Genomic DNA, 12,763 nt, shown 5'->3' on the forward strand with positions numbered 1-12,763 from the left:
TTTCCTTCGTCCTCACGAGGATCCTGGCCTTGCTGAATTATCCTTACGGATAAAGTTTGAAAGGACAGCTGTGGTCTCTCCTTTTTCTGCTCAAATTCATACACTCACACGAGAGGTGCATAAATGAACATTCACAACATGCACATGCAAACGGACGGCCTAATTACCTACCTCTCAAGTGGGAAGTCACCACATTAGGGCAAGTTAATACAACTATTGGATTAATGCTTTACATCCCCTGACACCCCGGAGTGAATTGACTTTGAGTCCTTCAGTAGGAGCTCAGAATGACATCCTTGCCTTGAAACTCGACAATATGCTGCAACCCCCTGTATTAACACTTGCAGATCAGTTATGGGATGCTTGAATGGTATGGATGCTTGCACAGGTTCAGCATTGCAATGGTAAGCCAGGGGTGTAGGGATTAAAGCCTCTTTTATGTCCTCATAGTGTCAGGACCACAGCAGAGGGCTGAGGGGATCGTGGCCATGTAATCCATCAACATTCCCCCGGTGGGCAAAAAAGAAGGGCGATAATCTGTTTAAGGTCCGAATGTATTCTTCATGTCTCTATTGAGTGGTAACTCAGTGTTAAGTTAAACTGACTATTGTCTGCCTGACCCCATATTATTTCTATCATTATTTGAGAAGACACCAAAGTGCTAATTCGTATTGGAATTATTGGTTTTGTCATCTGGAGACAATTGGCATTGGACTGCATGACGTGTAGAACTTCTCTTTGCAGGCCATGTTTATGATTTAAGACCTTAATATTTATAGAGATGTCAGCACTCTTAATATCAATTGTCTTGCATTTATTGTAGGTACTGTGTACTGTATGGTTAAAATAAATAATTTTTGAATGAAACTATGAGCATGTTTGCATTCACTACTGTCAATGTATTAACTTAGTTGCGATAAGTGGTCTGCAAAATGACTTAAAGTACATTACATTTTGCAGTAATGTTAAGTAATGGTGCAGTTGCATTTTAATGTATTATTGTGGTGATCTCATGTTTTACCCATACACATTCCAGTGCCAGAAAGGAACTGACAACCAAATTAACATTGTTGATTTATTTTTCATTTTACATGAAACAGATTCAAAATTTTTTTCAATGTTATCACACACAGTTCCCTATTTCTGCCTCCAACAAGGTTACGTGCAATGCTGGGGCAAAAGAGCTGGGTTCTTATGAAAAAATATCTTGCTTCATGGCAAAATAATGTGGTTAATTTATGTTGTAGATTAATGATCATTCATGTACAGTAGGCTATTGCCTTGAAATCAGTCCAGTTACAATGTTTGCCCATTAAAGTTTCCTAAATAACCTACAGTACCAGTCAAAAGTTTAGACACCTACTCATTCAAGTGTGTTTTTTTTATTTTTACTATTTTCTACTTTAAAAATAATAGTGAAGACGCAGAGGATGCACCATCACTCTCCTTCTTGGTCTAGTAGCCCTTACAAAGCCCGGAGGTGTATTTTGTGTCAATGCACTCTTGAAAAACAGTACAAACCAGATGGGATGCATCACTGCAGAATGATGTTGTAGCCATGCTCATTGAGTGCCCTTTGAATCAGAGACAGAATCAGAGACAGTATCACCAGCAAAGCACCTGGACCCCATCCCACCCCTCCTCTAATACACAGTACTACACCATCATCCATTCCCCCACTCTGCATATCACATCCCGGTTGGAAAGAAATCTCAGATATGGACTCATCAGACCAAAGAACAGATTTCCTCCAATTTAATGTTCTAGTGTTTTTTAAGCAAGTCTCTTAATCTTATTGGTGTCCTCTGAAAAGTCTGATTCATGCAGTGTCTTCTAAGATGTTGATGTTAAAATGTGTCCATTATTTGATGTCTGTGGAGCTTTTATTTGGGCTGCAATCTAAGGTGTTGTTAATTTCCGATTTCCAAGGCTGGTAATTGTAATTAACTTATTCGCTGCAGCAGTTGTAACTCTGGGTCTTGCTTTTCTGTGGCGGTCCTCAATGACATTTGGATGTTTTTCGCGACTTCACTTTCGAAACATTCAAAGTTCTTGACATTTCCTTGATTGGCTGACCTTCATGTCTTAAAGAAGTGATGGACTGTCATTTCTCTTTCCTTATTTGAGCTGTTCATGCCATAATATAAACTATAACAGGAAAGTCATAATGATATTCTTCTGTATACCAACACTACCTTTTCACAACAACTGATTGCCTCAAACCCATTAAGAAGGAAAATAATTACACAAAATTAACCTTTAACAAGGCATCTGTTGATTGAAATCCATTCCAGGTGACTACCTCCTAAAGCTGGTTGACAGAATGCACAGAGTGTGCAAAGCTGTCATTGAGGCAATGGTGGCAGCTATGAAGAATCTAAAAAATGAAATGTGTTTCAATCTGTTTGATCTACTTGTTAGTTTCTACATGATTCCACATGTGTTATTTCATAGTTTTGATGTATTCACTATTATTTTGTGGAAAATTGTAAAACAAAAGAAATATCCTTGAAGAAGTAGGTTTGTCCAAATCTTGACTGGTACTATACCAAAATGTAATAATAACCATAATGCTAAACTGGTGTGCTTTAGAGCCAAGTACCTGTAATGAATATTCCATGATTTCAGTTATCAACTAAACACAATGCCAGAACATTTTACCCAACAGCTACATATTGGAGAGGTGTGGGGAGCTGACGCATTGTACGCCTGGTACACACTTATAGTTACAGCCTTGCTCATTGAAAAAACGACTCACCTTGTCAAAAGAGCCACTTGGGACCTCAATAGTTAAAAAATGACTGTAGTCCCGTAACATTGAAACTATGTTTACATTCCTATGAGAATTCAGATCTGAGATTGCACAACTCAATTAAGATGCTGTAAATACGAACAGCTTGTGTGTTTCCTTCTGTAGAGGAAACTGCTGCTTGTTATGAAAAGACACAGAGTATGCCAATACAAGCTGGAATAAAAATTGTTTCTGATGTGACAAAATGTATTTTAGCTTCAGTATATGATGTAGGACACATATTGGCATGCAGATTCATGCCTAGGCATGTATACAGCAGACTGTTTGATAGTATATTCCATTTGACCACATGGCATTTACGTTAGTATTTATGGTAATGCTAGTAGTTTTGATTTAATACACACAAAGATTCAGTGATATGCCACTCTGGTTCATTTTGACTTTAGGCCATTCGTTTTCCCAGAAATGTTTGCACATGCTTTGTGTCTTTGCTAGCCTGGGTTATTCTGGGGCTTTCTTATCTTTGGTGTCCTCCATGCATTAATTCACACCCACCTCTTCTCCCACACTTTGAGCCCAACATAATTTTGTCCCAGCTATCACAGAATACACACACTTCATCACACTCACATCAGCATGGTTTGGACCACAGTGAAGTGATAAGGGCCTGGTCTTCTATCTTTTGATAGCCTGCAGTGAATCATAGGGATGTCAGGGTACTGTCCATAATAGGGACTTGACTTTTGAACCTGGGCCTTTCACCGCAGAATGCCCCATATGAAGACATTCCTCATCTATCTACTCACTCTTGGGTTTCGGCTTAGTTCTCTGGAAAACACAGAGCTCTCCCAGATCGGAATTTTGACAGCTTTCACAGAGTTACGCACCATGTATTGGCATTTTGTGGTGAGAGGAGAGAAGTATTAGAAGTATCACTTCACTTAAACTGATGAAGTATGTAAACACTACAAGTACATTACCAGCTATATGGAATAGAAGTAAAACTAAATTGACAAAAAACCAAGGTTACACCTTTTATTATCTTATCAAGATTGTGAACCCCTGTGTTGTAAGGTTGAGTGGTGACCAGTGAGAGTCCACTGATGTTTACTGTAATGCCGGGGAGACGGGAACAGACTGTGTACCACAGGGGGAGGGCTACATCACAAGCCTGAGGTCAGAGAGCTTGTAAACCAATCCTTGCAGTCTGAGCACATCCTCTGCGCTGGGGTCCCGTACAAACACACGCACACACACACACACACACACAAACTCGTCTTTACACACATTCCTCGGCGGTCTGCGTGAGGGGCAGGCTCAGAGTGTACTGGAAGCCTGGTGCTGTTCTTTAGTGAGCCTCACTACAGCCATTTAGTCACACAGGGAAACCAGAGCAGAGAAGGAGAAGGAAGGAAGAGCAAAGCAGAGACACAAGGGGGAGGTCTAACGACACTATCCCCTATGCACTTCCACTCACGCTTTACACACGTAGACACACATGCACACATGCGTGCTGCGTTGACGCAGTCTAAGCAAGGATCATCAACGTAAACAAGCTGTCACAGTGCAACACGTGTGTGCGCGGTGAGCCTTGGGCGACCGGACTTCTGCCTGACTTCTGACCGGACACAGAGCACTCCAGAGCCTGCGTACGTGTGTGAGTGCATGTGTGTGTGTGTGTGGGTGTGTGTGTGTGTTGTGTGTGTGTGTGTGAGAACACCGGCGATGCCCTCCAGACATCCTCCCAGTAAGAGGTCCAGCACGAGGATGGACGACACATGTTCTACATCGATGGTGTTCCTCACCGCATTCTGATTCCACTCCAGCTAAACTAACGCTGTGCCCAAGACTAAAACCGGTGAAAAAAAAATCCAGAAGGGACCAAGACAAGGACTTTACTTCTCAACCTGTCCCCCAGGCTGATATGATGTTGGGGAATAAGTTTGCCCGCCACTTAGTGTCACTGGCAACCCTCTTGGTGGCAGTGGGCTGCGGAGGAAGCGAGCAGAGGAAAGGGGTCGACAGTAGTGCCGGCAGCACAGGACAGGGCAGCACAGGTAAAAGTTCAGGTAGCGGCAGCAGCAGTAGTACAGAAAGTAGTAGTAGTAGTAGTAATCGGAGGTACCACAGAGTCCAGCATGGACAGTGCACCTACACCTTCATCCTTCCTGAGGGTGATGGAAGTGGAGGCAACTCCTGTAGGCAAGGTAAAGCAGCGCCACAGTTTAACAATGCCAATGCACTGCAGAGAGACGCCCCACCGCTGGAACCGGACTTTGCTAATCAAAAGATCCAACACCTGGAGAATGTCATGGAAAACTACACTCAGTGGCTGCAGAAAGTAAGTGTTCACACTGTCATTAGAAGAATGCGTGCCGTGGAGTGGGAGTTGAAAGTTTGTCATTTGAACTGTAGGTCAAAGCACCCAGGTGTTTTTTATGTATACAATTTTGGAATGTTTTGAGGTTGGGTTTCTTTAAGGGCTGTGTTGTTGTGTCTGCCTCTTGTGTTTGTTTGGTACACCACTGAAGTACTGCGTTTGAAGAAGATCTTCTTAGACTTGGAATATGTCAAAGAACGTGTTGTCAGGAACATATTTGTGAGCTCTACAGCTGAAGAGCGGTTTAATAGTCATATTAGATTTTTTTTTGGAAGATCCAGGAGACGCTCTTGTCTTGGTAGTTGGTTGATTTATGTGATAGATATTCAACTTTGTGTGCAAATTTAATTAGGAAGCCTACAATATTGAACTAACTCTGTGCTTATAAAAAATAACAAAGTCATCCCAGAGCAAATTCCACAGATGTCCAGTTACGTTCAGTGCTGCGTCTGTCACAAAGCTCTGGTAGTAATATGTCAGTCACCCAGAGTTCTCCAGAGTGCTGTCTCTTTAATGACAGGAAGCCAGTGAGAGACCCCTGAGAGAACAAGCGGAAAGAATGCTCCCTCTATGTACTGTTCCTTAGGATTTGCCATTAGTCCAGACTTTACAGTATTGAGAAGTATCATTAAATCCATCAGTGATATTGTTACTAGGTGATATAGACTTGTTACTGGGTATAGACTTGCATGTGCACTTACATATTTATATTTTTATAAGGGTAATCTTCATATTGGATTCTCAAGTAAGTAAATACGATACTTCAATTGGTGTAGGTATAGGTACAATATTCAAAAAAAATAGAAACATTGATTTTGCAATGCAGCGCTCAGAGAATTCAACTCTCTGCCAACAATATACTACTCAACAGACATTGAATATTAGTTTCATACATTTCCAATTTGAGTATTACTAGTTTACTTTCTTTTAGAGGTTTAAGAGAAAGATGCCTGTGGTGCATAGACTCCATCGCATCCTTTTCTTCAACAAACAAGGACCTATTTTGTGTAAGATATGGTGAATAATGAATGAGTTCATGACAAGGTGTTGTTTTCCTTTGGCTAAAAATGATTTGTTTTTGAAGGCAACTAGGTGTTCAGGACTTCCAATATGGTTTTCATGTGACGTTAATCACTTCAGAAATGTGAGGTCATCACTGATACCACTTGGCAACCACATTGCTTTCCTTAGCTTTATGACTCCATGTCTCTGAAAAGAGAGACTATCTCTCAGAAATAAATACATGAATCAAATAAACAAACCCTAACCTCGGAAAAGCAGCTCAACTGTATTTTTCACAATATTGTGACTTTCCTTTTAGATTAGGAGGGCCAATTTTTGATTAAGTGTTTAAACACAAAAGCCTTTATTTTTGTCTGTAAAACATTGGCATGAAGGGAAAAAATAAACACATAATGCCCTATGGATTTGATGAATTAGTCTCAAATTGTGGGATTAATTGACCTGAACATCATCAATACACATTAGCATGCTGCGCTTCAGGGCTCATTAGTAATTAGAGGACTCTCTTAAAATAATTTAGGTCAAGTTTCTCAACACAATATGCGTTGCTATTGTTTATGCAACTTTCATTCCATTGACCTGTTGATTGAGTTTGCAGTCAGGCAATATCCTATGAAGTGAAGCATTATATGTTATAATATGTCTTTTGAATGGGCTTTAGGATTATGTATTAAAATGTATCAACATGCTTTAATAAAAATACAAAAGAGAATATCACTTTGACAAGTTGACACAGATAAAGGAAGAGATATTTTGTTTAAGTAAAAAAAAAAAAACAGTGTAATTTAAACTACATCTGATTTCTAGTTGCTTACTTGCTTGGATTTTCTCGCTCCTGTGGACTCGCTGAACGGCAACAACCTGTCTGCTGTTACCATCCAGTTTTGCGTTTTATTTTAGATCACACTTTACTGAACGTAGCCAGGGTGTACTGAAAATGCAAACCAGAAATGTATTTTGTACTAAATGAATGTAGTTTGAAGGAAAACGATTGTGACTTTACAGCTTAGTATTTCTGTCTGGTTTGCCAAATACATTGAAATTCAAAGTGGTAAGAGAGTTGACTCTGAAAACATGTATACATTTTATCTGATATGACTGCTGTTTAATAATTGACAATGCAAATATAAAACAAATTCTTAGCCTAAAAAATATAGATGTAGGAGTGAGGCTTTCATAGGTTACATAGGCTATTCTTATTTCACTGTATGTTTAGTTTATCCTGATAGTTTTGCACAAATCTAGGTGAATTTTGCTCAGAAGTCGTGCATACCAGTATCACTGAGGGTCTTGTGTCAGGCAAGACAAATTCAAATGATAAAACTATTTTTAAAACTTTGAAATTGCCAAGGGCTGCAAATGGTTGGAAGACCTATACAGATGTATAACAATGACACGCAAATTATGGTTTGAAAATAATCACATCACATAATCATGGCTATGTCCATGCTGTAATTTCACCCTGTGGAAAAAGCCATCTGAGATTAAATGAAATAGAAATTACATCTCTGTGATTCTCTCCTCGTTCCATTGATTTCAACACTCCAGATTAGCAGCAATTGTAGACTGAGTGAATTCTGATTAGGTCCTGAGGTGACTAATGACAACTTTTGAATAACATAATAATGGCAGTCCGAAAGCATCTGCCAACACCACTATTACCATCATGTCTCTACAATGATATGTTCAGCTTTTTTGAAGACCTTTCAAATAGTTTTAATCTTAAGAATAAACAAAGAAGAATCCACAATGTCCTTAATGGGATTCTGAAGGACAGTGTTCAGTCATCTTGTCAGCAATAAAGTGACAACTATATATTGATACGAGAGAATAAATTAACATAAATGTAAGAAGAATTAAAAAAGACATTTTAAGATGCATAAGCACTCAATAATAATTCAGACTAATTATGGACGTGCAGCAACATCAGGATGCAGTTAACATTTTTCATCTGACCAAAGACTAAGTGTCCCAGCCAGTCTATCTGTCTTAATCACGTAAGCCTTGTCTACTTGTCTAGGAGAGAGCTGGCCCTAATGCTATTCCAGTCACCCCTATGAAAGCATCCACACAGGATACCACACACACCCTCATGAATGGGCGCTCAACTGTGGGGGGTGGTGGCAGACGCAGCTAGCAGCTGTTTGGGAAGCACTAGGATGTCCTGGTCGTTCCTTCTGTAGAATCCTGCTCATCGCAGGGAAGAGCAGGCACAGATAACATTCCTGCCCAGTCAAAGGTGGCTTCTGTTTGTCCAAGGATTACATCCCCAGCAGGCCTGTAAAGAAGGGGGAATTGGACCAGATTGCCTGTGATCTTTGGGTATTTGTTGCAGGAAACTACCGCTTATTGCATACCCACACCAAACCATCCATTAAGAGGGACAGGGCAGAGTGCATGGTCAGTTGTAGAGAGGATCATTAAGGTTGTCTCCAAGACACAAGCGAAAACATTAAATCATAGTTAAAATAACTTGGGGTAAGATGTTTTCTATCATTCACCTGATTACTTCCAGATGCATTCAGACTTTTAAAATACACAAACCAACCTGGAAAGATACAATCCAGTTCTCCTTTCTGTTTCCTCAAAAGATTTTAAGCGGTCCGACAGCAGATTTGATTGTGCTTTTGTTTTTCACTGAAACCAATGCACCTCATTGTTCTCCTCTCCTCTGGTGTCATTGTATCAACACAGTGTACTTTATCATTTGGAATTAATACATTGCATCACAATAGCAACTCCCCAGGCAGGCGAGTCCTTCGATGCTCATGTGACCGAGCCATTGCACTTTTTATCACAACTGCGTGCTCAACCACTAAGTACTTGCTGGTAAATACGAGCTTGGGTACGCGTTACAGCCAGCAACCACCAGCTAGTTTTAAAGTCCCCAATCTACCACGAGTCCGACATCCTACCGATCCACCCTGGACATCGCTGAGCCAATATACTCCATCCTCTGTTGGACCCGTTTACACTGTATCTCATTTTGTAATGTTTGATCTTTTATTAAGAGATATCAGTACAGCGTTGGAAAGAGAGCAAAGGCAGAGGAAAGGCAAGTCAAACGGCTGGACCCATTCCGACTATGTGTACCAGGGACAGCCACATAAACCGCTGGACTACACCGACCACTACTTCCTCAATGTTTCAAGGACAACTCAAGTCATTGAAACTTGGACTGAGGTCCGTTTAGAGAAGCCAAAAAAGTGTTTCTGCTCTTAGGGAGTGAAAGTGATATATTTTCACACTTTCACTAGAGTTCAGACAGTAGAAAGGGTTTTTAACCGGTGTTACTTCCGAAGGAGGTTTTTGCCAGAATAAGCTGTTTGAGTAAAAAGAGAAGAGATGGTATGGGAATCTGTGTTCACAGTGCTATCCCTGTGAAAATCCCATTATTGGGCATTTATACTGAAAATGTTCATGCTTGTTAGTGTAAGTATTTGGGTTAGGAAGCACAGGATGCACAACATGTAAAGACAGCACAACCTTAAATTATACAAAGAGAACATGAGAACATATAAAGAGAAATAACACGTGATTTTTATACTTACTTTATTTAATGAACAGAGTTATGTAACGCACAATGCACATGGGCCTTGAAGACTGAATAACATTGAAAGAACCATAAAAACTGCTCTTTATCAAAACATTTCAGGAGATCCACTGTGATTCAAATCTGAAACACACCTAGTGCAAGCACCAAGACAGTCATCAAATGTAAGAGGGCAACAATGTGTGGTAAGGCAGGGAAATGACTATACAAATGTTGGGTTATTTCTTCACTCTTCACCCTTTTCTTTAATATCATGTTTTGTTTGAAGATCTGGAAACATTCAGTGACCAAAATAAGCAAGAATAAATACAATCAGAAAGGGACCATACTTTTCAAGGGACTGTAGCTCTTAGTTTCCCTTGACCCCTTGCAGTTAATAGAGCAAGTAGTGAGTATTTCAGTTTTTCTTGCTATCAGAAGGTCACAGAGCATTCCTAAAGAGCCAAGGAAAGACCAAGCTATTTTAGGGGTGACTTCCTCTGTATCAAAGTTTGTTTTTGCCTATTATGCTGGCCAAAACTAACAATCAGACGATGCTGCGAGCTAATGGATGCGCAACATACTGAGAAGCTCTTCCTTCCTGTCCCCCGCAGAATTTGTAATTCCACAAAATTAGTAGAAGTGGCTGTGTTCTATTCTGCTATTGCTTCCATAAATGCCTATTTGCTTTGCTGGCATTAGCAGAGAAGGCAAAAAGAAAATGGTTTCAGCTCTGCATGTCAAGGGAGTATACAGCATAAGGAAGTCCATTACTCAGTGCGACAGTATTGAGGCCAACATGGTTAATGTTCTTGATTTTCAGGAACATGGGCATTTAGTATGTTTGTCACAGTCGATATGGCAGCTCACTTAGTTTGAAACAGTTTTTCCAGAAATCATATATCATTCTGATCGTTGGCCTCGGGAACCTGTTATAAATGTGATATTGGGCAGAAATGTCTCCAAAACCCCTGCCATACTCTATACCACGATGATGCACGTCGCCTGTGGTCTTCAGTCTCCTCGTTTCCCTTGAGTCTCTCCAAGAGGTATCACACATTATCCTGCCTTCGTTAAACAAATCACCCTCTGGTGGGCACAGTGCAGAATTTATCTAGATTTAATTGCAGCACAACTTTTGTGTTTGGTTAGGTGTGTCAAGCCTTTGTTATATACCTCTAAAATACATTGCACTTACCGACCTTTCCTCAGCAGCATGTGCAACGAATGAGGAATTTCCCACGCTACTTCGCATTTCCCTGTGCACTCGAGTACTGTATATTAATTTCAATAAATATAAGAAATATCTCTTCTCGGGATTACCATAGGTATTATAAATTAAAGTGAATGCGCAGCAGCATGATATAGATATCTCTTCTGTATACTTTAGGCTTATGTAGTCAAACGTATGTCAAGCGGCTCAGTAGGTTCTCAGTGCCATTTGAACTTGTTTGGGATTAATGGTTATGTATGACATGCCTGTATTAGCAATGGACATAAATAATATTGTTTTGGGCAAGCAAATGGAAGTCATTACATACGTATAATTTATAGCTTGTAAGCATTGCCAAACATTCAGCAAACAGTGCATTGCCTTTGCAAATGCCTTTCTGTGGTATGGATGAGTTGTTCTGAACCAAATGAAGATAGTGGATGTGGTTTTGATCCAAATCTAAAATAGTGGTCAATTTTATTTTGTGAATATTATTTAATACTATAAATGTGATTTTTCACTCAGTGGTCAAATAAAGGTGCTGTTAAAACCAACTTTAAACTTAATAGAACCTAATTTAAAAGATAACCCAGTGTTGTGGTCATCTTTTTCTGGCTTGTTTTGGTTTATGTCATCTTTCGGCGAACTTGTCTATTGGGAAACCGTTCGGGTCCGTTTCAGTCCTGTGAAATTCCATAAGGCACTACCAGAGTTCCTGCCTTTATTTTAATGTGTCTTCACATATTACAGCTGTTTTTCTTCAAGGGACAGCTAACGCAGGAAAAAATATAGGCCTTCTATTTCTGTTTTCTGGCATGCAGTGCCAAAAGAAAGGGCTGTAATGTTGAGCTGTTGTTTCTTACTGTCTCTTTTGGGTCCAGCCAATCTTTTAGTTCACCATAGCGTTTATCCTCACAAATTGCATCAGAATCCTCTACCATCTGACAATTATTAATCCTAGAGATAAGGCTGACTCTGTGGAGTTAGGGGGAAATTCCTGAAGCATCCCTATGCACTGCCATTGAGCCCTACTCCCCTTAGAGGTTATGTCCTACAGATGTTGCATTTTGAGTCGCTGCCTTTGTCTGTCAGCACTAGGGCTTCTTGCCAAAGTTTTAGAGGACACAATTTCACCTTATCTAAGAGTTCAGCTTCTTAAACTTTCCCGTGATTACAAATCAAAACATCTCAATTGGGGATGAAAGAGAGATATGGAAAGTTTGTTGAAGTAAGAGAGGTTTACAATAAATGAACAGAACAGCAGATACATAATGAGTAATCAAAGCAACAGCCCTGTGGGAAAACAAATGAAGAAAGCAATTCAAGGTGTGGGGGGGGGGGGGGGGGGGGGGCCCGGGTCTAGACTTTTGGCGGGGCTTAGGCATGATTTGGTTGGCAGACCCCACACCTCGCATACAAGTATTTTTAGGGTCATCCCTTTGAAGTCGAAAAAGAGAAAATGTTTATTCAATGAAAGATAGATATTCAAGACACAGGTGAAACAGCGAGAAAGGTCACAGACAGATGTCCGATCCATTGCTGAAATCCCACCAGCGGCCATGTGTGGTCCAGAGACAGGAGACACGGAGACACTTCGAAACTGTTCCATTTTAAAGGTGCCACTGGTTTAGCCCTATGTCGGATTGAAGTGGAATTGTAGAGATAGATAAAAACAGAGAAATAACTATTGAAAACATGACTCCACCTTTAAAAACGGGATATTATTTATGGCTAAACCCTTTGTTACATCTTTCATGTCACTAGATTGTTTTTACATGCAGTTACTAAACCTGAGGCTACTTAACCACATTTCAGTTTGCTAGCTACATCGTCAGCATTTATTGCTAGCTTTGTTAGCTATTT

General features: G+C 40.1%; 1 protein-coding gene across 1 annotated transcript in view; it reads left to right on the plus strand.

Annotated features, from left to right (window-relative positions):
- Positions 1-4,037: 4,037 nt before the first annotated feature.
- angpt1 (angiopoietin 1) overlaps positions 4,038-12,763 on the plus strand; it is a 60,360-nt gene continuing 51,634 nt past the window's right edge. The window contains exon 1 of the mRNA XM_010873830.4: positions 4,038-5,093. Within this exon, the coding sequence (XP_010872132.1) occupies positions 4,677-5,093 (417 nt within the window). The 5' untranslated portion in view covers positions 4,038-4,676. The remainder of the gene's footprint in view (positions 5,094-12,763) is intronic.

This window comes from Esox lucius, chromosome 10, assembly GCF_011004845.1.
Source record: "Esox lucius isolate fEsoLuc1 chromosome 10, fEsoLuc1.pri, whole genome shotgun sequence".
NCBI classification, from domain to species: domain Eukaryota; kingdom Metazoa; phylum Chordata; class Actinopteri; order Esociformes; family Esocidae; genus Esox; species Esox lucius.